Source organism: Erinaceus europaeus, chromosome 6 (genome assembly GCF_950295315.1).
Source record: "Erinaceus europaeus chromosome 6, mEriEur2.1, whole genome shotgun sequence".
In the NCBI taxonomy this organism is placed as follows: domain Eukaryota; kingdom Metazoa; phylum Chordata; class Mammalia; order Eulipotyphla; family Erinaceidae; genus Erinaceus; species Erinaceus europaeus.
This window is the reverse complement of record NC_080167.1, coordinates 11,891,248-11,915,593: the sequence shown is the minus strand read 5'-3', so window position 1 is coordinate 11,915,593 and position 24,346 is coordinate 11,891,248. Positions and strand designations below refer to the sequence as shown.

At 52.2% G+C, this 24,346-nt stretch overlaps 2 protein-coding genes across 5 annotated transcripts in view; one reads left to right on the top strand and one right to left on the bottom strand.

Moving 5' to 3' along the window:
- Window positions 1-14,154, top strand: part of CFAP73 (cilia and flagella associated protein 73) — a 129,346-nt gene extending 115,192 nt beyond the window's left edge. For both annotated transcript variants that reach the window (XR_009550392.1, XR_009550391.1), the window contains exon 9: window positions 13,577-14,154. The gene's annotated coding sequence lies outside the window, so the exon portion shown is untranslated. The remainder of the gene's footprint in view (window positions 1-13,576) is intronic.
- Window positions 28-17,369, bottom strand: SLC8B1 (solute carrier family 8 member B1). Of its 3 annotated transcripts, XM_060193040.1 has the most exons (16): window positions 17,266-17,369; window positions 15,092-15,273; window positions 11,329-11,481; window positions 11,189-11,241; window positions 11,008-11,064; window positions 10,748-10,854; window positions 10,499-10,666; window positions 8,155-8,262; window positions 7,859-7,918; window positions 7,522-7,652; window positions 6,482-6,623; window positions 4,899-5,020; window positions 2,620-2,773; window positions 2,322-2,402; window positions 1,588-1,652; window positions 373-704 (listed from the first exon to the last, which is right to left on the bottom strand). In XM_060193040.1, the coding sequence occupies exons 2-16, from the start codon at window positions 15,203-15,205 to the stop codon at window positions 507-509; spliced, it is 1,713 nt and encodes a 570-aa protein (XP_060049023.1). In that variant the 5' UTR covers window positions 15,206-15,273; window positions 17,266-17,369; the 3' UTR covers window positions 373-506. The 3 variants fall into 3 exon arrangements, with proteins under 3 accessions (XP_060049021.1, XP_060049022.1, XP_060049023.1); XM_060193038.1 differs by lacking the exons at window positions 1,588-1,652; window positions 2,322-2,402; window positions 11,329-11,481; window positions 15,092-15,273; window positions 17,266-17,369 and having other exon boundaries at window positions 28-704; window positions 10,748-10,850; window positions 11,005-11,064; XM_060193039.1 differs by lacking the exons at window positions 1,588-1,652; window positions 2,322-2,402; window positions 10,748-10,854; ... (3 more) ...; window positions 15,092-15,273; window positions 17,266-17,369 and having other exon boundaries at window positions 28-704; window positions 7,859-7,934; window positions 10,499-10,636.
- Window positions 17,370-24,346: the final 6,977 nt, after the last annotated feature.

The following is a 24,346-nucleotide window of genomic DNA, read 5'->3' as shown; positions in this document are numbered from 1 at the left end:
GGATTCAGGGAAGGAAATGCGTCTCTATTCTGTCTGCTTCAAATGTCTTTATTTATGTATTTTATATCCGAACAACAGAAGTTGTACCCCCTTTTTGGCTGGTAGCAGTGGGGTGCTGGGGTGTCCCCCCCTAGTCCTTGAACCCAGGATCCCCCTGAGGTAGACACAGGGCAGGCAGAATGCCTCCTGATTATGGCTGGGGAAGCCCAGGGTTCGAGAAAATACTCTCCTGCCAATTCCACCCGAGTCCTTAGACCTCAGCACCTGGAAAACCTGCATCTCTCTGGCCGGGGAGGCCGACCCCCACCAGCCACAGCCCCGGCGCACCAGGGCTTCTGTCCTGGGTGCGAACGACCCCACTGTCTTAAATCCAGGGGGCCACCAGCCAGGAGGGCGCTCAGTAGTCCACTGCACCCCAGAGGCTGTGGCTGTGGGCCTGAGGTCCACAGTGGGGCTGCAGTGGTAACCCCCGGCCACCAGGTGGTGGCCCAAGGTGCACGTCCCCCTCATACACTCTTCAAGTGGATCACCCCGAATTCTGTGAGCAGGGCCACCAGCAGGAAGCTGAAGTAGAAGAGGAGCAGGCAGGCGCCGTAGGCCTTGCTCAGCTGGAAGCACTGCAGCGGCACGGACACCAGGGAGACCACCAGGCTGAGTCCCAGGGTGCCCGCCAGCACCCACACCAGCAGGCCGTCGGGCTCCAGCTGCCGGGGGGCGGAGAGGGGGGGACGACGACAGAGTCAGCAGTCAGCATGAGAACCCGGATCCCAGGGGCTGACCTGCCCTGCCCTGCCCTGTAGCTTCCTAGGGACCCACGCCTGGGATGGTGACAGCCTTGTCCCCTGGATGCTGGAGCCTCGTAACAGGGTGCATGAGTGGGGGCCTCACTTAGCACTGGGGGCATCTAATATAGGCTGGATGAGGGGCTGGGAAGGAGGCCCCACCCAGTAGAGAACACACATTACCATGCCTGCGGACCAGGGTTGAGCCCCAAGCCGCCAAATGGGATTATCTGTGTGTGGGGGGGGGGGAGGGGCGGCAGATTCATGAGCAGTGGGGCAGTAGCCCTCCTTTCTCTGTCTCTCTCACTCCTATCTTGGTCTCACCTATCTTGAGGGGGAAAAAAATGGCCACCAAGCCCCAGCCATAGCCGTGGTGGCGAGAAAAAAAAAATTTTTTTTTTCTTTTTAAAGCAAGCAACCAGTGAACTGCACAATAATGCACAAGGACCTGGGTTCAAGTCCCTGGTCCCCAGTCCCCACCTGGGGGGGGGGGGCAGGGGCAGGGCTCTTTGTGAATAGTGGAGCAGGCTACAGGTGCCTCTTTCTCCCTCTTACCCTATTTCTTTGTCTCATAACTAGAAATAAACAAGTGGGTGGGGGAGGCAGCACAGTGGTTATGCAAACAGACTCTCATGCCTGAGGCTCCTAAGTCCCAGGTTCAATCCCCTGTACCACCAGAAGCCAGAGCTGAGCAGGGCTCCCGTGAATGAATGAGAGGGAGACATTAGTTCTAGCAATCAGACTTGCAGCCCACTGAGACAGCCTCCCCCAGGAGGCATGAAGGTTTGAGGCCCTGCCCACTCACCTTGATCTCAGACTGGCCCCTGGAGAGCTGCAGCAGGCTGCCCAGCCCCACGCCCACCAGGATATCTGTGCCAGGCTAAGGAAGTCTGCTGGAAGTTTCCAGAACCCTCACCATGCAGCCCATCCCCAACTTCTGTCTGGAGCCTGGGCCCAGGAGGCCAAAGCAGGAAGGCACTCTGCTCCCTTTATAACCCACATTCCCCCCAGCACCCACAGAGCCCTGAGACAGGCTCTGCCAGGGACCATCCCCTCTGATGGGAACCCCACGGTCACAGGGCTGCACAGGGCAGGGCTGGAATGGAACCCCATCCCCAGTGGGTCTGGCAGCTGAGCCCACGGGCCACTTTGATCAATAAAGTTTTATTGGCACAGAGTCCTTGTGCAGGTACTGCCCAGGGTGCGTTCAAGCCAGCAGAGAAGAGTGTATCCCACAGTCCCTACTCTGGGCGACTTTGAACTAGTCCCTACCCTGCCCTGGTAATTAGAAACCAAGGCATCCAGAGGCAGCTTCATGGGGCACAAAAGCTCAGTGGGTAGCTCCTGCTACTGACACACTGGCCCTAACAATAACTCTGCACCCCCCACACCCACAGCCAAACATTTCTGTCACCTCATCCTATGCCCCGGGGAGCTCAGGCTTCTCAGTGTCCCCACTCACAGAGAAGGCCCGGTGTCATGGGGTGTGGGGGCACACAGGGCAGCCCATGGCTCTCGGGACACCCCCAGGAAGGATACTGAAGATGATGCCTCCAAAGCAGGCAGAAAAGGCCATGCGTGGGTAGCCCTGGCGGGCCAGCGTGAAATCGGAGAAGGCATCTGCAGCATTGGGGGAGGGGGGCACCATGAGCCAGCCTCCCGCCACCCACCCACAGGCATTCAGTCCACAGACACCAACAGACTCCCCTGGCCCCTTGCCTGGATCCACTTGTGCAGTGCACAACCTGGCCAACCCCACTGGGCAACTGTGGTCACTCCAGAGTGACTCCAGCCGGGGGACATCTCCCAGACCCCGCCCACCCAGGCTGCCCATCACCTCCAATGCTGTTCCCCCAGGCCAGCAGGGTGAGCCCCAGGACGGTGTTGCTGAGCCGGAAGACCACACCCAGGGACCGCAGGATGTTCACCACCTCCGTGGCCGCTGCGTTGATCCACAGGGCACTGGTGAGGAAGCCCAGGAAGGCAAAGAGCTGGGGGGACAGAGGTGTGGGTGGGACCCCTGGCAGGGGACCATGGGAAAAGGGGTTCCATGCTCCCTGCACCCAGGAGCACACTGACCCTTTCCCACCTAAACCCTGGACACAGGAATCTTGGTGTGACAGTCTGGTAGAGAGACTGCAGTCCTGTGTGGAATATGAGTGTGGTTAATCTTACTTTAAAAAAAAAATTTATTTATGTATTTTTTATTTTGTTGCCCTTGTTGTCTTTTTATTGTTGTTGTTATTGTTGTTATTGATTGTTAGGACAGAGAGAAATGGAAAGGAGGGGAAGACAGAGATGGGGAGAGAAAGATAGACACCTGCAGACCTGCTTCACTGCCTGTGAAGGGACTCCCCTGCAGGTGGGGAGCCAGGGGTTCGAACCAGGATCCTTAGGCCGGTCCTTGGTCCTTGGCGCTTTGCGCCATGTGCGCTTAACCTGCTGCGCTACCACCCAACTCCCTAATCTTACTTTTCTATTTAACAGCCTACGGCCTAGCTCCATGCCTCCTCCTTGAAGCCCCCCTAACATGACTGAGGGGGTCGAGGGTGAGATCCGAGCCCTTGACTACTTGGCTCTCAGGCTGATACCTCCGAAGTGCCCTTAGTGACTCTGAGAAGCCACATTGTAAATAGCAGCTCAGTGCACAGGGACAAGCGGACCCAGACACGCAAGGACACCTGACAGATATTCACATTCCCTCAACAGAACCTCCCGACATGAAAGTTCTTGGGGGAAAAAGAAACAGAACAAACAGAAAACATTCCTGAGCAGAGCTGCAGGGCAGAGCACAGAGGGAAGGCGGCCACAGGGCCACACAGCCCCAGGGCTGGAATGCCAGTGCTTCCTGGGAGGCCCCATTGGCTGAGCTCGATGGCCCCTTCCCGAGGAGCCCACCCCAGGGAGGTGGGTGCCCACTCCCACAGGCAGCTCTGCCCAGCTGGAGCAGGCTGGGGGCGGGGTGTGACTAGGAGTGGCCGCTCATGGGCATAGAGTTCCTTAGGGATGGTGACAGAGTTCTAGAACTGACTGCGTGGTGGCTGCCCACTTTGGGGAACAGACAGGCATGAGAGACACATTTCAAATGTGGGACTGGGGCCTTCTGTCAATGACACCCCAATAAAACAGTGACCCCAAAGCCAGGATCCTGAACAGGCACAATCCCCCTCAAAGGTGTCTTCAGGGGGGGCGGGCGGTAGTGCAGCAGGATAACCGCACATGGCACGAAGCTCAAGGACCAGCATTAAGGATCCAGGTTCAAGCCCCTGACTTCCCCACCTGCAGGGGAGTTGCTTCACAGCCGGTGAAGTAGGTCTGCAGGTGTCTATCTTTCTCTCCCCCTCTCTGTCTTCCTCTCCTCTCTCCATTTCTCTCTGTCCTGTCAGACAAAAATAACAACAAACAACAAGGGCAACAAAAAGAAAAAAAAAAAAACAGCCTCCAGGAGCAGTGGATTCATAGTGTAGGCACCAAGCCCCAGCAATAACCCTGAAGGCAAAAAAAAAAGGTAATTTCAAATTACTGCCATGGGGGCTGCACACCTGATAGAAGGTATATGTTACCATATGCAAGGACCTAGGTTCAAACCTTTGGTCCCCACCTGTAGGAAGGAAGCTTCATGAGTGGTGATGCAGGGCTGCAGGTGTCTCTCTCACCCTCTCTTTCTCCCCTGCCCTCTCAATTTCTGTCTTATTGAATTAAAAAAAATAAATAAGAAGGGGCCAGACAGTGATGCACCTGGTTAGGTGCTCACATTACAGTGCACAAGGACCTGGGTTCAAGCCCCTGGCCCCCACCTGCAAGAGGAAAGTTTCACAAATGGTGAAGCAGGGTTGCGGGTATCTATCTCCCTCCCTGTCTTTCCCCCTCTCAAGTTCTGTTTCTATCCAATAATAAATAAGTAAAGCTATTTTAAAAATAATAATAACTGGAAGAAAAATGGCCACTGGGAGCAGAGGATTTGTCATGCAAGCACCGAGCCTCAGTGATCACCGTAGTGACAAACAAAATGCCATCATCTGTGGAAAGTGACAGTTGGTCCAGCAGTCCCAGCAGAGGACACTGCCTGTTATTCCCACACTCACCACCCCCGCCCAGGCAGCCCTGAATCCTTACCCAGTGGAAGCGGGGGGGTTCGCTGTTGGAGGTGGAGAAGAAAGTGACACAGGCCACAGCTGTGCCGGCGACCACCACCACAGTCCAGACAGGGAAGAGGCCCCCGATGTCATAGATTCCATCTGGGGAGACAGGGAGGGGGTGTCGGCGGCCACCCCATCCCACACCCGCTAGCGGGGAGCTGAGTTGAACAGAATCAGGCAGAGACACCTCCTGTGCTTCCACCTGCCGCCCCAAGGGGGCGCTGGGCCTGTGGGCAGGCCGCCGGCACCATAGGCCCCACCCAGCACTGCCCCGCACCCCAGAAGCTTTCTGCGTCCCCAGCTCACACTGGCTCAGCCTGGGTGGGCCCCTTTCACTGCCTTTATTTTTTGCAGATTTTTTTCTTGTTGCCGCAGGCTCCAGGTTGGCTCCCCCCCCCCCACCATAGAGACCCACATAGTCAATGACTGCCACCTCTCCAGATTCAAAGGAGGTCTCGAAACTTGACCTCAGGCTCAACCTGACGCTGTTGACTGGCTACAGAAGAAGGGCAAACGCTAGAAGAAGAAGGAGAAGGAGAAGGAGAAGAAGCAGCAGCCAGCCAAGGACGCCAAGCATCAGAGCTCTCCAGGGATGGCGGAGGCCAAGCTCGAACCCGGGTCATGTGAACATGGAGGGGGAAAATTGGGGTGGGGAACTGGGGTGGTGGCTCACCAGTTGTGCACATGCGCAAGGCCCTGGGTTCAAACCTCAGCACAGCTTTGGGATGAGGAAGAAAGGAAGGAGGAACAGGAGGTGGAAAAGGAAGAAGTGGAATAACAGGAGATAGAGAAGGGAGAGGAGGATGAAGGAGAAGATCGTGAGAGAGCTCACCTGGGAGGGCACCTGCTTTACCCCATGCACAACCCAGGCTGGAGCCCCTGGCACCCCACATGAGGGTACTACTGCACTGGGGGAAGCTCGGAGAAATGAATAACAACAAAAAAACACCCTAAGTCCTGAAGGACCCTCTCCTCCCTCTCACACTCCTTCCCTCAGAGCCTTCAACCTGGGCAGGCAGCCAGGGAAGGGAGCAGTCCTTCCATCCTCACACAGTCTCAACAGACCCACTGGGTAGTGCCACCTGCAGGTGATGCCCCAGGGGAGGGAAGGGCCTAGGGGACAGAGAGGAAGATCGGCAAGAACTAATTAAGTCACAAGTGCCAGAAGGCACATGCCTGAGTGGCATCAAAACAAGGAAGGGCAGCAGGGGTGGGGCGGGAAGGCAGCTGGGACACAATGAGCCAGCGGGACCAGGCCACACAAACAAGTCAGCAGTCCAGGCACCAGAGGGGCTGCAGGGACTCAAATGCACCACCAGGGCGGAGCCCTCTAGGGAGGGCTCCCACCAAGCTCCCCCTTAGGAAGGAGTTGAGATCTGAGTTCTGCTGTGACAACCCTATGCTCACTGCAGGCCGAGATCCCCGGAGGCTGGGGTTGTTCACAAGCACATACTGAGTGCCTGCTGTATACTGGGGTTCAGTCCCAGACACCGGCAGAGAGAATCTGGGTGGGGGCAGAGGCAGCAGGTGCCTGTGGGGGGTGGGGGCACGGGGACTCACATTCCCCTGACTGCAGGGTCAGGACCACCACCAGCGGGCTGAGCACCAGCTGCAGGCAGTTCAGGGGACGCTTCCAGTTCTTGTCATCCCTGTCGGGGTCCACCACGGGGACAGTGAGGAGCAGCAGGAACTCTACCGGCAGCTGTCGGATGCAGGGGTGGGAGGGTGTCATCCGGAGGCAGGTGTGACCAGCTCTGGGAACACTCTTAAAACCTCGGGGCGGGGGGGGAGGCCAAGGCTTTGCTGTTTCGGAGCTCCGGCGGGAGGACCCGTATCTTTGTCTCTCCAGTCTCCAGGGGCTGCCGGCTGTCCTTGGCTAGTGGCCTTGCATCCCTCCACATTTGGCTCATGCTCTGAGTCTGACTGCTGTCACCACAGGGACCCTCAAGATGACAGCGCCTCCCCCCCCCCCCAAGCTCACCAGCCAATTAGAACCATCGTCTTAATCACACTGCAAAGACCTAGTTGTCGTGTAAGGTCACATGTTCCCAGTTTCTGGGCATCTTTTGGAGGAGGGCATCATTCAGTCCTCATTTACTAAATAATCCTGCAAAGAAGAACAGGAACCATCCTCCCCCGCCCCAGCTTCCAGATAAAGCAGGCTCAGAGAGTTGCAGGTAGGTCTCCAAAGCTGTAGTTTTCAAAGTTTTTTCAAAGTTTCACCATTTGTGAAACTTTCCTCCTGTAGGTGGGGGCCAGGGGCTTGAACCCAGGTCCTTGTGTACTGTAATGTGAACACCTAGCTAGCCAGGTGCGTCACTGTCTGGCCCCTTCTTATTTATTTTTTTTTAATTCAATAAGACAGAATTTGAGAGGGCAGGGGAGATAGAGAGGGTGAGAGAGACAGACAGACACCTGCAGTCCTGCATCACCACTCCTGAAGTTTCCTCCCTACAGCTGGGCTGGTGAAGCTGTGGCCAAGTCAGCGTTGCCTGTCTCCCTGTCTGGCATCTTCGTCTCTTGTACCTCTCTCTGACTCAGTTTCCCCTCCAACCCCAGGTCACTTGTTCTTGGCTTCTGGCTCTGGGTGTCCCCTTCACCTTGAACACCTTGAGGGCCCTCCATGCGGCCGGCTTCCTCCTCCACTTCCTGTAGTCCAGTGGGTTGAGGGCTTGGGCCAGGATCTGCACTGTGGTTTCCTGGGAGGGCAGCAGTGGCCTGTACTCGTCACCTGCATGTGTCAGCAGTGGGGACAGGCCTGTTGCCTCCAGGGAGCCCTCCAACCTGGCCCCCAGGATCCCTAGCCCCTGGAAAGGATGCAGAGCCCAGCACCTGGTGCATGGGAGGCGGGCTGGCTAGGGGCCTTATTCCTGGGGCCTGGGTGGTCTCTGCCCCCCAGCCCTGCTAGGGGATCCCAACACAGGGCCCTGCACTCACCGTAGTCACAGCTGTTGGTGTGTGAAGACGCCAGGTCCTCCTCGGAGTCAGACAGCAACTCTGGGGAGACAGGGGGCTTCACACAGGCTGCTGAGAGATGAGTGTCTGGGCCTAGTCCCACCCTGCCCGGCCCTCGGCCTGGTGAAAAATGGAGATCCCCTAAAGCAGGCGAGGGGCTGGGCAGAGCCAACAGAAGAGAACCAGGCAGTGGCAAAGGCCCTGGAGACAAGGCAGTCGTGAGGGCCACAGAGGAGCCCCCCCCCCCCCGCCCTACCAGGCTGCATGGAGACCCTCACCTGGCGTGCCTGGAGTGGAGCAGACGAGAGACCTCCTCTGCTGCCAGCGATAGATCCACGTGCAGAGCACCACAGTGACCACGTAGAAGACATACAGGCCCAGGTAACCTGCCACGGAGAGAACACACCATGGAGCTGGCGAAGTCAGCGGTGGCTTCCTGTGCTGGCCAGGAGCAGAGCAGGGAAGCCACCCCTTCCTGGAGTCATGCCCCCCACACACACCTCCCCGCCGCCTTCTGAGTGCAGCCAGTGGCCTCTACCACCCCGTTCAGGCACTAAGGGTTGGGGGGTGTCCTGCCATGTGTCACCGTGAACCTGAACTCTGGCTGCATGTGGTCTAGCTGATAGGGCTCCGAGCAAAAGTCACAGGGCTGCAGAACGGGCTCTGGGGTGCTTTCCCTCCTCCCTCATGCTGGGGTATCCCAGCTCTGGCAGGCTCCGGGACCCACTGGACCAGTCACTCATTCTGGGTGCCACCAGGTCACTAGGTTGCAGACCTGACACCCAGGTCCTGTCCCTTCCTGGGGACCCTTGTCTATGTCCTCCAGCCTGTGTCTCCATCCATGTCACGTGACCATCTGATGGGCTGTGTGTGCACTGCTGGGACTTGCTTGTCCAGCCAGCCGCCCCCACCTGGTTGGGGGTCACATCCGTGATTGTGGGGTGGGGGTTATGCACAGCGGGAGAAGGCATGCAGACATAAGGGGGCCAAGATGGACCCCTGGCGCCTCATGTTGAGTGACATTCTAGTTTATCTCTGTTCTCTCTCTCATTAATAACTGAATAGAAATATGAGCCAGCCAGGACTAGTATGCCCACATTTTGCCATGTGTAGGGACCTGAGATTAAGCCCCCAGCACCATGTGGAAGCACCATGGGCCTCATTGGGAGAAGCTCTATGAACAGTGGAGCACTCCTCCTCCTCCTCCTCACCAACCCCCTGGAAAGGCAGAAAGATTGAGAGACCACAGCACTGAAGCTGTCAACACAGCGTGGCCTGGGCTTGAGCCTGCGGCACACTATCCAAGCGAGCTATTCTGCCAGCTCTCTTTCTGAAGTTAGAGAACAACAACAAATAACAGCAACGACAACAAACACACACACCAACAACAACAACCAACACACACCACCAACAAATAACAACGACAACAAACACACACCAACAACAAACGACAACAAACACACACCACCACCAAATAACAACAACAATGACAACAAACACACACACCAACAATAACAACAACAACCAACACACACCACCAACAAATAACAACAATGACAACAAACACACACAAACAACAAACAAACAACACACCACCAACAAATAACAACAACAAACACACCAACAACAAACAACGACAACAAACAAACACCTTCAACAAATAACAACAAACACACCAACAACAAATAACAACAAACACACACCTTCAACAAACAACAACAAACACACACCAACAACAACAAACACACACACCAACAAATAACGACAACAAACACACACACCAACAACAAATAACAACAAACACACACCAACAACAAATAACAACAACAACAAACACACACACACACCAAAACACACACACACACACACACACAAACTCAGGGCTAGGAGACAGCTCACCTGGATGAGTGCACACTATACTATGTGTGAGGTCCTGGGTTCAAGACACCACATGGGAACCACACACACAGGGGAAGCTTCATGAGTGATGGAGCAGTGTCTTTCCTACTCTTTCTCTCTCTCTTTCTCTCTCTCTCTCTCTCTCTCTCCTTCTATCTAATAAAAAACAAGAGTAATTGGGAGTCAGGCGTTAGCACAGCAGGTTAAGCGTAGGTGGCATCAAGCGCAAGGACCGGCATAAGGTTCCCGGTTCAAGCCCCCGGCTCCCCACCTGCAGGGGAGTCGCTTCACAGGCGGTGTAGCAGGTCTGCAGGTGTCTTTCTTTCTTCCCTCCTCTCTCCATTTCTCTCTGTCCTATCCAACAACGATGACATCAATAATAACAACAATAAAAAAATCAAGGACAACAAAAGGGAATAAATAATATTTTTTTAAAAAGAGTAACTATTATGCTTTTTTTTTTAAATGTATGTGATTGAATGTCTATGTGTTTGTGCAGGAGGAGGAGAGAGGCCCAGAGTATCCCTCTGGCACATGCGATGTCAGGGACTGATCTCAGAACCTCACGCTCCACAGTCCAACTTCTCAACCACAGCACTCCCTCTGGGGCCACTCTAATGACATTCTTTGCCTTCTCCTTTTGGATGTAGTACTTGGGCTCAAACCCCGGGCATGCACTCTACTTGGCCTGGAATGGTGACTGTGCTCATCCCAGTGGCTCACCCAGGGCCCAGGACAGCGTGAGGCGGCCGCGGTAGAGCGCTGTGAAGGTGAGGAACACGGCGGCCAGGTAGAAGCTCACGTCCCTGAGGAAGGGCCTGGAGGCGGCAGTGAAGGGACGCAGTAGGGCGATGCCACCCGCCACCACCGTGGTCACCAGCACACCGGCACCTGCAGGGGGAAGGCCAGGCTCAGACCCTGCCCCTCCCGCCACCCCCACCCCCACCCCCACCCCCGGGGTGCCCCTGCTACCAAACAGCGCCCCCAAGGCCAGGCCAGCAGTGCGTGGGTCCGAGAAGGCCACCATGGCACTGAAGACATCAGGGGCCCCATTCCCAAAGGCCAGGAAGGTGACGCCATGGGGTGCATGTCAAGGATGGAGTTTGTATGTGTGTATGGGGTGGGGGTGGGGGGGCACCACCCTGCCCAGGCCTTTCCTGGGCCTCCAGTCACCATCCTGTATCCCAGCCACCCCCTGCCCTGCCAGGGGACACACAGGTCGAAAGGATACTGCCACATTGTGGGACAGCTTCAGTGTGGTGGCGATGGCCGACAAGTTAGGGCAGAAGCTGGGGACACAAGGCAGATGGTGAATGCTCCCACAGGAAGCGCCTTCTGGGAAGACTCCCCTATCCTGCCCCCAACCCAGCCCCTGCCATCTCCTCCCCCTCAGGCCCCGTTGGCGGCACTCACAACTTGGCGGCCGTGACGCCCAGAATCAGGAACAGATAGAGTAACCACAGCGCCTGGGCAAGGGGACGGGTATGGGGGCTGAGTTCCAGCCTGGTGGGGGCCTCCCTCTGCACTCCCCCCTCCCCTGGGCCCTGTCTCACGTAGAGGGTGACAGCCAGGGGCAGCAGGCTGGGGGGGAAGAGGCAGAAGATGCCCGCCAGGTAGTCCAGGTAGCCTCCCGAGCTGCGGCAGTCGGCGGTGGTCTGGATGAAGTGACATCGCTCTGAGCCGTTAAGGTGACACACGTCAGAACACTGCAGGGTGGTGGGTGGGGGGGTGATGTGCGGGCATGTCAGTGGAGGGGCACTGGGAGACAGACCCCCAGGCCCTCCTCTAAGGACTGCACCCTTACATTTTTAAAAAATTTAAGATAGAAGGTTGGGGGAAGATAGCAGAATGGCTGTGTAAAAAGACTCTTGAGGCTCCAAAATCCCAGATTCAATCCCTAACACCACCATAAACCAGAGCTGAGCAGTGCTCTGGTCTCTTTGTATCTTTCTCACTCATTAAAAGAAAACAAGGGAGTTGGGCAGTAGTGCAGCAGGTAAAGCGCAGGTAGCACCAAGAGCAAGGGCTGGTGTAAGGTTCCTGGTTCGAGCCCCCGGCTCCCCACCTGCAGGGGAGTCGCTTCACAGGTGGTGAAGCAGGTCTGCAGGTGTCTCTCTTTCTCTCCCCCTCTCCTCTCCATTTCTCTCTGTTCTATCTAACAACGATGACAACAATAATGACTACAACAATTAAACAACAAGGGCAACAAAAGGGAATAAATAAAATAAAACTTTTAAAAAATGGAGTTGGGCAGTAGCGCAGCGAGTTAAGTGCACGTGGTGCAAAGCGCAAGGACTGGTGGAAAGATCCCAGTTCGAGCCCCCCAGCTCCCCATCTGCAGGAGAGTTGCTTCATAGGCGGTGAAGCAGGTCTGCAGGTGTCTGTCTTTCTCTCCCCCTCTCTGTCTTCCCCTCCTCTCTCCATTTCTCTCTGTCCTATCCAACAACAAACAACATCAACAATGGCAATAATGATAACTACAAAAGGGGGAAAAAATGGCCTCCAGGAGCAGGTGATTCATAGTGCAAGCATCGAGCCCAGCAATAACCCTGGAGAAAAAAAAAAAAAAGAAAGGGTTCCCAGAAATGGTGGATTCATGTACAGCACCGAGTCCCAGCAATAACCCTGGTGGTAGAAAAAACTATTGGGGGGGGGGGGGAGGGTGGAGACCAAGAGACAGAGGAGAGAGGGAAAGAGACCACAGCATGAGGCTGCCCCCAGTGCAGTGTGGCTGGAAGCTGGGTCGTGTGGCTGACAGAGCTCATGGGCACAGCCCCTAGCACCAGGGGGCACTGAATGCTCCCCCCCCAAACTGCAGGGCCTATGCCAGACCCGGGAAGCGGGGACCTGGTGGGGTGGCAGTCTTCAGGAGGTTACCCAGGTGCCCATCCTCTCTGCCACCTTCCAGAGATCATCAGGCTCACCAATGGGAGGGCTGGAGTAGGGGGTGAGCCTGGCACAGTGCCAGCTTGAGTGCCCTTAAACTCTCAAGCAGGAGTCACAGAGAACCCCGTTTTCCTGCTCCTCGCTCAGAAGCATGCCCCAAGAGGCAGGGCTGATTATTCAGCCCCTGTGACCTGGGGCCTGTTTTCTATCTGCCACCCCCAGAATGTGGCTCCATCATCCCCTGAGGGGAGGGGGGCATGTGGAGCAGCCCCCACACACATACACACACCCACGTTCTCTCGCCAGGTTTTTGGGGACCTCTCCCTCTGCCCACATGGGAGTGAGCTCCCTGCAGCCTGTCCCTCACCCCAAGTGCTGGAGACTTTTCTCTCCCTGCACCCAAGCCAGCAGCCCCACCCCACCCAGGTGACTCAGGGCAGAAACCAAGCGTCAGCCCTGCCCCTCCCTTTCCCCCAGCATCTCCGCTCCACTGGACCTACTAGTCCATCTGTTTCTGGTGCTCCCCAACACATGTATGTGTCAGATCCCCCTACTCAGTACATCCCCACTTCTCTCCTGTCTCCCGAAGGCAGAGAGAGAGAGAGCTAAGAGAAATAAATCAGCCTGTAGAAACATGCCATCCCCACAGGTCCCACCTCCTAGCCTCAAGCTGGAAGATCTTTTATAATTGGGCCATCACCCTCCTCCTCTCAGACTCCTTCCGCCTTTGTTCATTACTTATTCTCCTCAAGTGCAGTGCCCTTCTTCCCGGGTCCTTTCTCCTTGCTGGGCTTGGCTCAAGCTCCACTTCCTCTTGGACCATGTGTCATCACCCCAGCTGAAACTGTTAAGACAACCTCCTCCTGTGATCCGGGAGGTGGCGCAGTGATAAAGCTTTGGACTCTCAAGCATGAGGTCCCCGAGTTCAATCCCCAGCAGCACATGTACCAGAGTGATGTCTGATTCTTTGTCCTCCTATCTTGCTGATAAATAAACAAAATCTTAAAAAAAAAAAAAAAAAAAAAAAAAGACAACCTCCTCCTTGGGGTCAGGTGGTGGTGCACCGGCTTAAGCATGCATAGTACTAAACACAAATAGTACTAAGTAGTAAACGTAAGGACCCACTCAAGGATCCTGGCTCCCTACCTGCAGGGAGGTTGTTTTACAAGCGGTGAGGCAGGTCTGCAGGTGTCTTTCTCTCTCCCTCTCTATCCTCTCCTCCCCTCTCAATTTCTCTCTCTCCTATCCAAAAAATTGGGGGGAAAATGCCTCCAGGAGCAGTTGATTTGTGGTGCAGGCATTGAGCCCCAGTGATAACCCTTGAGGCAAAACAAATAAACAAAAAAAGACAGCCTCCTCCTCCAAGCCACCTTCTCCACCAGCTAGGACCCAGTGCTGGCATCTCAACACCTGACAGTCACTATTTACAGCCCTCTCCCCGAATCTACCCCACCAGGAGTCCGGGAGCTCCAGGAGGGCAGGAAACTCTGTTTATATTAGTCCCACAGTTCAGCTGCCAGTTCTTAGCAATATCGCCCCACCAGATATTCGTCGGGATGCGGCATCATCTAAGTTCATTTCCCACGTCTACGCTCGACCGGACCTGCCAATATACGCGGATATCTTCGCCCACCCTGTCCAACGCTTGACATCTCGTCACCCAATCTGGTCCCCTATGCCTACACTGAACTTCTCTGTTCCAGACTCTTGGAAACAGAGTTGGCAGTCAGCTGAGGTAAAGAACAAACACCTCATCACAGACCCCTGCAGGCATCAACCCGGCTTTGACCTAGCACGTTATGATCGGGCCCTCCTCAATCGCTATTGAACAGGCCATGGACGGTGCGCCGCTATGTTCCATCGCTGGGGGGCCAGAGATGACCCGAACTGCCCCTGCGGCTACAGACAGACTATGTCCCACATAGTCAACGACTGCCACCTCTCCAGATTCAAAGGAGGTCTCGAAACTTTACATCAGGCTCAACCTGATGCTGTTGACTGGCTACGGAAGAAGGGCAAACGCTAGAAGAAGAAGCTCAGCTCTGGCCTGTAGTAGTCACTCAACAAATAGCTAATACACATCCCTGGGAGTGGGCACAGTGGCTAGAAACTTGGACCCAAGAGCAGGAGGCTCTGAGCATCGAGCATGTCAGAGTGATGCTCTGGTTCTCTCCCTGGTAAGTAAGTAAAGAAATAAATCTGGGGTCTGGGAGATGAGGCAGTGGATAAAGTGTTAGACTGTCAGGCAGGAGGTCCTGAGTTCAACCCCTGGCAGCGCATGTACTAGAGTGATATCTGGTTCTCTTTTGCTCTCTTCTCCTATCTCTCTCATGAACAAATACATAAAATACTTTTAAAACTGTCATAGAGGAGAGCAATAAAATAATAAGTCTAAAAATGCCAAATAGACTCCATCAGCCCAATACTCACATCTGCCATCAGGCGCAGGTGTACCCGGCTGCTGGCCCCGGATGCCAACCCCAGGATCAGCAGGACCCACAGCAGACTTGGCACCCATGGCCGAGCAGGCCGTGTGCCTGCCATCCCCAGGCTGGCCCCCAGCACTTCCTCTCCTGCTGGCTTCAGTCCCAAGAAGCTGGCAGCTCAGCGGCCTGCAGGGCGGAGGTGAGGAGGGACAGTGTCACTGAGGCCCCCAGAAACAGCCAAGGACTCTCTGCTAAGAATGTTACCCCAATCACACATGTGTAGGTTAACTCTGCCCTCCTTCCAGATGACCCCCTAAGCATCGCTATGGAGACTGAGCCCTTCTCCCCCAAGCCAGCATGTGTGTGTGGGGGGGGAGCTCTGCTGAGGGAATCTTGCTAGCAGAAGTAATAATAGGGTGGACATGGTGGGGACAGAGCTAAGCCTCAGAAAGAAGAAAGCCTACCTCAGGGATAAACTTGGTGTCTGGGCCACCAGGTTGAAAACAAAACACTGCTGCTGTTCAAAGTTATTATTTTTTTTTTATAGCGATACAGACAAAGAGAAAGACCACAGAGCTGGAGCTTCCTTCAATGCCGTGGGGGCTGCGCTCAACCCTGGCAAAGCAGCACACTATCCAAGGGAACTATTACACCAGCCCTGTTATTCAGAGTCTGACAAGGAGGTGGGAGGGGAGCCCCATGCCATTCCATCCCCATGCTGCTGTGAGGCCAGGCAGGGTGGGGCCAGGCCTGTGCTCTCACTCTCCTGCTTCTGGTTGTGAGGGAGTCAGCTCTGGGGGGGGTGGAGGAGCCCACAGAAGCTGAGAGCCTCTGATGGGGAAATTGAACGCCAGGGGGAAGTGAGGTCACATTGCTCAAAACCCCGCCATTATTGGACAGCAAAGCTAACTGGAGCTTACTGAACATGCCTGCCTTCAACACCAGGTGCAGCCAAAAAAAAAAAAAAAAAAAAAAAATGGGGGCCAGGGTGTGGGGGTCCTAGAGCATGATGGTGGGAAAGAGCCTAAGTTGAGGGTGGTAGGTGCTGCAAACACCTGTCCTAGGGAGATGATACATTGTACCCACGTGCCAACAGCTGTGCTGTCATTCATTAACCCCCAATGAAATGATCTAAATGAAAATTAATGAGAGGGCTGGGGAGACCACACAGTGATTCTGCAAAACGACTTCTGTGCCTGAGGCTCTGGGGTCCCGGGTTCAATCATCAGCACCACCTTAAGCCAGAGCTGAGAAGTGTTAAAACTTAAAATATAATAAATTTTAAAAAAATTAGTGGCACACCTCGTTGAGCATACATATTACAATGTGCAAGGACCTGGGTTCAAGTCCCCAGTCCCCACCACCAGGGGGAAGCTTTGGAGTGGTGAAGCAATGTTGCAGGTCTCTCTCTCTCTCTCTCTCTCTGTCTCTGTCTCTCTCTCTTTCTCCCTTTTTATCATCCTCTTTCTATTTCTGGCTGTCTCTACCCAATAAATAAATAAAGATTTAAAAAACTGGTTCAAAAAGTCTGATATTTGCAGTTTCTTCTCTTGAGTCTTCCACATGTTGGAGAGGGCCATGTTTTATTTTTGCCATTAAAGAAAACAAACCACAGAAAATTACATTTGAAAAAAGAAAAAAGAAACTACTGTTCTTGGCACCCCTGTTCTCATGCCCTGGCAGGGCCGCAGGGGGGAGGGACAGCGAGGATGTGGAGGGAGGGGCCAGAGGCCGCTGTCCCAGCAGTTTGCTCATCAGTGTACAGGCTCTGCTCCGGGTCGGTAGCCCCAACTTGCTTCGGCCCCCGCGGCTTTGGAGTTGTGTTGCCCGAGGGAGGTCTCTGCACCTCTCTGAGCTTCTGTGGCCTCGCCTGCAAAACGCAGACAAATGCAGGCCCCTCGAAGCAAACAACAAGGACTCAATTAATGCTCGCGCCCTGGGGTCCCCAACTTAGGAACCCGCACAAGTCAGTTCGAGCGTGCTCACTGAGAAGGGGACCGTCCCAGGTGCATCTCTGGAGCTCGGAAGCTGCGAGATCGCAGACCCCACGGGCAGGGGCCGGGGAGGAGATCGGGGCTCAACCGACACCGCTGCCCAGTCCCCCATTCGGGCTGAGAAGTTCCACTCGGGGAGCATGGGCCCCCGGCGGCGCCTTGGTGGGCTGTAGGATCTTCTTACCTCGCACCCGCAAACTCCGATCCAGCACAGCTCCGCGCTCGCCGCCTTCCAGGTCCTGCCCCGCGCACCCTACAGCCAGACCTTCCGCCACCCGCGCCCCGCCCGGGCTCAGAGCAAGGCCACGCCCACAACAGACCACACCCACGCCAGGCCGCTCCCACCCAGGCCCCTGGGTCACAGCGAGGCCACGCCCACACGAGGCCACGCCCACCACAAGGTCCGATCCCCACGCGTTGTCTCAGCCCTGAATTCGGCCCCTCAGGCCCCGCCCCTCCCTTAAAGGCAAAGACTTCGAGGAAGGCCAGGAGGGTCCCTAGCCACGTGTCACCCTCTTTTGTGTTTATGTGTGTGTGCCACTTTCTTCTTATTCCCATGTGGGTTCTGCTTCTTCTGTTGCTAAAGCAAATACTGAGATGGAAACAGATGGGTGAAGATGTCAGGAGGTGGGATAAGGAGCAGTCTGAGGGGTCATTGTGCACTGTAATGTGTGCACTCAACTGAGTGTACCACCACCCAGCCTCCTCTTTCTTTTTGGCCAGAGCACCACTCAGCTCTGGCCACTGGCGGTGCTGAGGATCAAACCTGAGACCTCAGACAGGCAAGACTTTTTTTTTTTTTAATTTTTCAAGTTTTATTTATATACTACCCCTTCAGTTGCCCTTGTTTTTATTGTTGTAGTTATTATTGTTGTCGATTTTAGATAGAACAGAGAGATCCGGGATCCTTCTGCCGTCCTTGGCGCTTTGTACCACGTGCGCTTAACCCGCTGCTACTTACTACTGCCCAACTCCCGACAGGCAAGTCTTGTGTACTGTTTCTGCATTGTCTCTCCGGCCTGGCGGCTCCTGTCAACATTATAATTGCATGAATCCTACAATGCAGGGACTGAGGATTTCCATGCCTGTGTCCCCCACTAGCTGGGAACCCCACAACAGGGTGCCCACAGCAAGCATCTGTGCAGGAGTGACTGAGTCCCTTTGTGGTCACTTGCTGCCCAGGTCACCCACTGCTTGGGGAAGTGGCTCCAAAATTGCTGTGTTGGGAGCCAAAGTTCTCCTTTCCTTACAGGCTCAGTGGGATGAGGGCTCTATGTCACCACCCAAGATCAGCTGGGCCAGCAAGTCAGACTCCCTGCCCCCCAGGGACTGGGATGCAAAAGAGGTGGCTTGAGGAGGGCTTTGAGCTGGAGAGGGGCAGAACACAGAGAAGGTGGGCAGAACACAGAGAAGGTAGGCAGACTGGACTGGGATACAGCCCTTGGTTCATTTCTGCTCTAGTGGGTGATAGCCAATGTTAGATCAGTTTCCCAGTCTGGGGAAGGCCATTGGGCATCTCAGGAGCAATTCACTCAGGTTCAGAGAGATGGCTTTGGGGTAGAGCTTAGAACTTTCATGCTTTCAACTCAGCACTACATTCGCCATGCTCTCTCTGGTTCTCTCTCATAAATAATGACATCTAAAATATAAAGATTTTATTATTGTTATTTTGCCTCCAGGGTTATTGCTGGGGCACAGTGCCAGCACCATGAATCCAATGCTCCTGGAAGCCATTTTCCCCCCCTTTGTTGCCCTTGTTGTTGTAGCCTTGTTATGGTTATTATTGTTGACATTGTTTGTTGTTGGATAGGACAGAGAGAAATGGAGAAAGGAGGGGAAGACAGAGAGGGGGAGAGAAAGACAGACACCTGCAGACCTGCTTCACCATCTGTGAAGTGACTCCCCTGCAGGTGGGGAGCCGGGGACTCGAACCGGGAACCTTACACTGGTCCTTGCGCTTGGCGCCACATGCACTTAACCCGCTGCGCTACCACCCTAACCCCAGATTTTTTTTTTTTAACCAGAGCACTGATCAGCTCTGGCTTATGGTGAAGCAGGGGATTGAATCCAGGACTTCAGAGCCTCGGGCATGAAAGTCTCTTTGCATAACCATGATGCTACCTACTACTGCTGGATATAAAGATTTCTTTGTGACTTTTTTCTATTTTTTTAGTTGTGATTAATAATGGGTTACAAGATTATACGATAAGGGGCTGCGTGGTGGTGTACCTGCCTAAGCACACGTTACAATGTGCAAGGACCCGGGTTCAAACCCCCTGTCCCCATCTGCAGGGGGAAAGCTTCACAAGGGGTGAAGCAATGCTGCATGTGTCTCTCTGTCTCTCACCCTTTCTATCCCTCCCTTCCCTCTTTATCCCTCCCCTCTCAATTTCTGACCGTCTCTATCCAATAAATAAAGATATTTAAAGAAACAGAAAAAGTGACAAGATTATAAGATCACAGTATGTAATTCCACACTATACCCACCACCAAATTTCTGTGTCCCCATCCTCCCTCCTTCCTGCTCATCTGGTACAGTACACACACATTTATTTTTATTTTTTATTTTTGCCTCCAGGGTTATTGCTGGGGCTCAGTGCCTGCACTACAAATCCACTGCTCCTGGTGGCCACTTTTCCCAGTTGTGTTGCTCTTATGGTTACCCTTGTTGTCATTATTATTATTGTTGTCATTGCTGTTGTTGTTGGATAAGACAGAGAAAAACTGAGAGAGGAGGGAAGACAGAGAGGAGGATAGAAAGGCAGAAACCTGCAGACCTGATTCACCGCCTGTGAAGCGACCCTCCTGCAGGTGGGTAGACGGGGGCTCAGACTGGGATCCTTAAGCTGGTCCTTGCGGTCTGCGCCATGTGGTTTAACCTGCTGCGCTACCCTCTGCGCTACCCCTTGGCCCCCACTTTTTTTTTTTTTTTACTAAAGCACTGCTCAACTCTGGTTTGGGTGGTGCGGGGGATTATAGCTGGGACTTTGGAGCTTCAGGTATGACAGTCTTTGCATAACCTTTATGCTATCTATCCCCACCTACCCTCCTGCCTTCCAAAGATAACCACCATAGTTCTCACAAAGTCTTAGAAACTGTTTGCTTCTGTTTTTTTTTAAGATTTTATTTATGTATAAAGAAGATAGGCATAGATGGGGGGCAATAACATAATGGTTATGCAAACAGACTCTCCTGGGGGCTTCAGTGGTGGCATACCGGGTTAAGGGCACATAGTACAAAGTATAAGGACTAGCTCATACAAGGATCTTTGTTAGAGCCCCCAGCTCCCCACCTGCAGGGGAATCACTTCACAAGCAGTGAAGCAGGTCTGCAGGTGTCTATCTTTCTCCCCTCCCCCGTCTTCCCCTCCTTTGTTGATTTCTCTCTGTCCTATCCAAAAATAAAAAAAATTTTTTTTTTTAAATTTTTTAATTTTATTTATTTATTTATTTATTTATTTATTTTAATTTTTAATTTTTTATTAAAGAAAGGATTAATTAACAAAACCATAGGGTAGGAGGGGTACAACTCCACACAATTCCCACCGCCCAATCTCCATATCCCACCCCCTCCCCCGATAGCTTTCCCATTCTCTATCCCTCTGGGAGCATGGACCCAGGGTCATTGAGGGTTGCAGAAGGTAGAAGGTCTGGCTTCTGTAATTGCTTCCTCGCTGAACATGGGTGTTGACTGGTCGGTCCATACTCCCAGTCTGCCTCTCTCTTTCCCTAGTAGGATGGGTCTCTGGGGAAGCTGAGCTCCAGGACACATTGGTGGTGTCTTCAATCCAGGGAAGTCTGGCCGGCATCCTGATGACACCTGGAACCTGGTGACTGAAAAGAGAGTTAACATACAAAGCCAAACAAATTGTTGAGCAATCCTGGTCCCAAAGCTTGGAAAAGTGGAGAGGAAGTATTAGGGAGGTACTCACTGCAAACTCTAGTGTACTTCTGCTTTCTTACTTTGGTGCCATACTCCAAACTCAGTCAATTTCTGCTTTATGTTTCTACTTCTTTTTTTTTTTTTTTTTTACATGCATAACATTCCCCAGATTCCCATTCAACAATACAACCCCCACTATTTCATTCATCATTTTTCATGGACCTGTATTCTCCCCACCCACCCACCCACCCACCCCAGAGTCTTTTACTTTGGTGTAATACTCCAATTCCATTTCAGGTTCGACTTGTGTTTTCTTTTCTAATCTTGTTTTTCAACTTCGGCCTGAGAGTGAGATCATCCCATATTCATCCTTCTGTTTCTGACTTATTTCACTCAACATGATTTTTTCAAGGTCTATCCAAGATTGGCTGAAAACGGTGAAGTCACCATTTTTTACAGCTGAGTAGTATTCCATTGTGTATATATAGCACAACTTGCTCAGCCACTCATCTGTTGTTGGACACCTGGGTTGCTTCCAGGTTTTGACTATTACAAATTGTGCTGCCAAGAACATATGTGTACACAGATTTTTTTGGATAGATATGTTGTGTTCCTTAGGATATATCCCCAGGAGAGGAATTGCAGGATCATAGGGTAGTCTATCATGTCAGATATGAGAATAGCTGTTCCTGCCCTTTTTTGTGGGCCATTGGCTTGAATGATAGTTTTCCATCCTTTCACTTTAAGTCTGTGTTTGTCTTGTTGCGTTAGGTGAGTTTCCTGTAGACAACATATTGTTGGGTTGTGTTTTCTGATCCATCTTCCTACTCTGTGTCTTTTAATAGGTGAATTCAGGCCATTCACATTTATTGATATCAAAGATTGAAGATATTTTAATGCCATTCTTGTAGAGTTTTAGAGTGTTTTGATATGTGTTCTATTTGTGGTGGTCTGGTTGTTTATAGGAAACCTTTCAGAACTTCTTTCAAGGCAGGCTTGGTGATGGTTGCTTCCTTCAACTGTTGCTTGTCTGAGAAGGTTTTGATGCTTCCATCTAGTCTGAATGACAATCTAGCAGGATATAGTATTCTTGGCTGAAAGCCTTTCTCATTGAGCACTCGATAGATATCTTGCCATTCTCTTCTGGCCTGTAGTGTTTGTATGGAGAAGTCTGCTGCTAATCTTATGGGTTTTCCTTTGTAGGTGACTCTTTGTTTTTCTCTTGCAGCCTTGAGGATCCTTTCTTTATCCTTATTCCTTTCCAATCTAAGTATGACATGTCTTGGTGTCTTTAGGTCTGGGTTAATTCTGTTTGGGACCCTCTGGGCTTCTTGAATCTTTATGTCTTTGGTGTTGTCTAGACTAGAGAAATTTTCAGCTATTATGGCCTGGAGAACGCTTTCTTCCTCCCCTTCTCTTTCTTCCTCTGGTAAGCCAATAATGCGTATATTGTTTCTTTTGAAGTCATCCCATAGGACTCTGTTGTTGTTTTCAGCATCTCTTAATCTCTTTTTGAGATCTCTTACTTCTTCTTTAGTTGTCTCTAATTCATCCTCAATCTTGCTAATTCTGTCTTCAGCCTCATTGATTCTATTCTCTCTGCCCTCTACTGCTTTCTGGAGTTCATCTATTTTGTTGCCCTGCTCTGATACTGTTTTAGCTTGTTCAGCTAGTTGCATTCTTAGCTCAGCAATTTCAGCTTTCAGCTCTCTAATAACCATGAGATTATTAGAATTTTCTTCCATATTCTCATTTGTTGTTCCTGCATTTCTGATTACAATTTTTTCAAATTCTTTACTCACTCCTGTTATTATTTCCTTAGCTAATGTTTGGATGTTGAACTCGTTGTTTTGTGCTTCGCCCTCTGGAGGACTTTTAGCTGGACTCTTGTCCTGGTTCGAGTCTCCATTATTTTTTCTTGTTGTTTTAACCATTTTATATAAGTTAACAGCTTTTTCAATCCCTGAGTTGGAGTTCAGTGGTGTAAAAGCCTTTTTTTTTTCCCCTGTAGGGTATGGTTGCCTGAGGGCTTTTAAACTATCAATAGGCTTCTTGGCTTAATCAATGACTCCTGACCAAGAGATAAAGCAGGGTGTGGCAGAGATAATCCAGTGGTTATGCAAAGAGACTTTCACAGCCCTTCAGCTATGCCACCGAGGTATAGGTCTTCTCCTGAGTTTCCCGGTTAGATCTCTGTGCCCTGGTGTCCCTCCCTGTTGCTGCTCCAGATTCTGAGGGTAGTAGCAATGGAGACTCAGAGTTGTACTTGGTGAGTCTCTGTGGAGTCCTTTCCTCCCTTCAGCTGTCCCCTTGTTGGTGGAGCAGACTGGAGGTGGTGTCTCCACTGACAGACTGTCGAACTGTTAGCAGTCACTTAATCTCTCCTTAGGCCCCTCTCTCCTCTCTGTCACCAGCCACGCGTGTTTGTACTCACGGGTGATTTACTGGGTTTCTGTGGTCATTCTAGTCCTGTCTTGTTTCGGTCCGGGTGGTCTCCTTTGGTATTCCTAGTTGATCCGGGAGAGGAGAGGAGAGGAGAGAAAGCGATCTCAAAATTTTTTTTTTTTTAAATGGCCACAAGAACAGTGGATTCGTAGTGCAGGCACCAATCCCCAGCGATAACCCTGGGGGCAAAAACAAAAACAAAAAATACCACTCTCCTGCCTGAGGCTCCTGGGTCCCAGGTTCAATCCTCTGCACCACCATAAACCAGAGCTGAGCAGTGCACTGGTTTAAAAAACTAGACAAAAAATGGTGACTTCACCGTTTTCAGCCTATCTTGGATGAACCTTGAAAAATTCATGTTGAGTGAAATAAGTCAGAAACAGAAGGATGAATATGGGATGATCTCACTCTCAGGCAGACGTTGAAAAACAAGATCAGAAAAGAAAACACAAGTAGAACCTGAAATGGAATTGGTGTATTGCACCAAAGTAAAAGACTCTGGGTGGGTGGGTGGGGAGAATACAGGTCCAAGAAGGATGACAGAGGACCTGGTGGGGGTTGTATTGTTATATGGGAAACTGGGGAATGTTATGTATGTACAAACTATTGTATTTACTGTTGAATGTAAAACATTAATTCTCCAATAAAAAATTAAATTAAAAAAAACATTAGTTCCCCAATAAAGAAATTTTTAAAAATTCAAAAAATAAATAAATAAGTAAAAAGAACTAGACATCGCTCTGGTACATGTACTACCAGGAATTGAACTTAGGACCTCACGCTTAAGAGTCTAATGCTTTGGTCCGGGAGGTGGCGCAGCAATAAAGCTTTGGACTCTCAAGCATGAGGTCCTGAGTTCGATCCCCGTCAGCACATGTGCCAGAGTGATGTCTGGTTCTTTCTCTCTCCTCCTATCTTCCTCATTAATAAATAAAATC

Bases quoted from the DNA above. Each gene is read 5' to 3' on its own strand.
- SLC8B1 (XM_060193040.1), bottom strand. From the start codon at position 15,205: ATGGCAGGCACACGGCCTGCTCGGCCATGGGTGCCAAGTCTGCTGTGG. The intron at 10,855-11,007 runs AGTATCCTTTCG...ACATGCACCCCA, and splicing joins AAGCTGTCCCACAATGTGGC to TGGCGTCACCTTCCTGGCCT. The intron at 2,774-4,898 runs GTAAGGATTCAG...CTGTCCCCCCAG, and splicing joins AACCCCCCCGCTTCCACTGG to CTCTTTGCCTTCCTGGGCTT.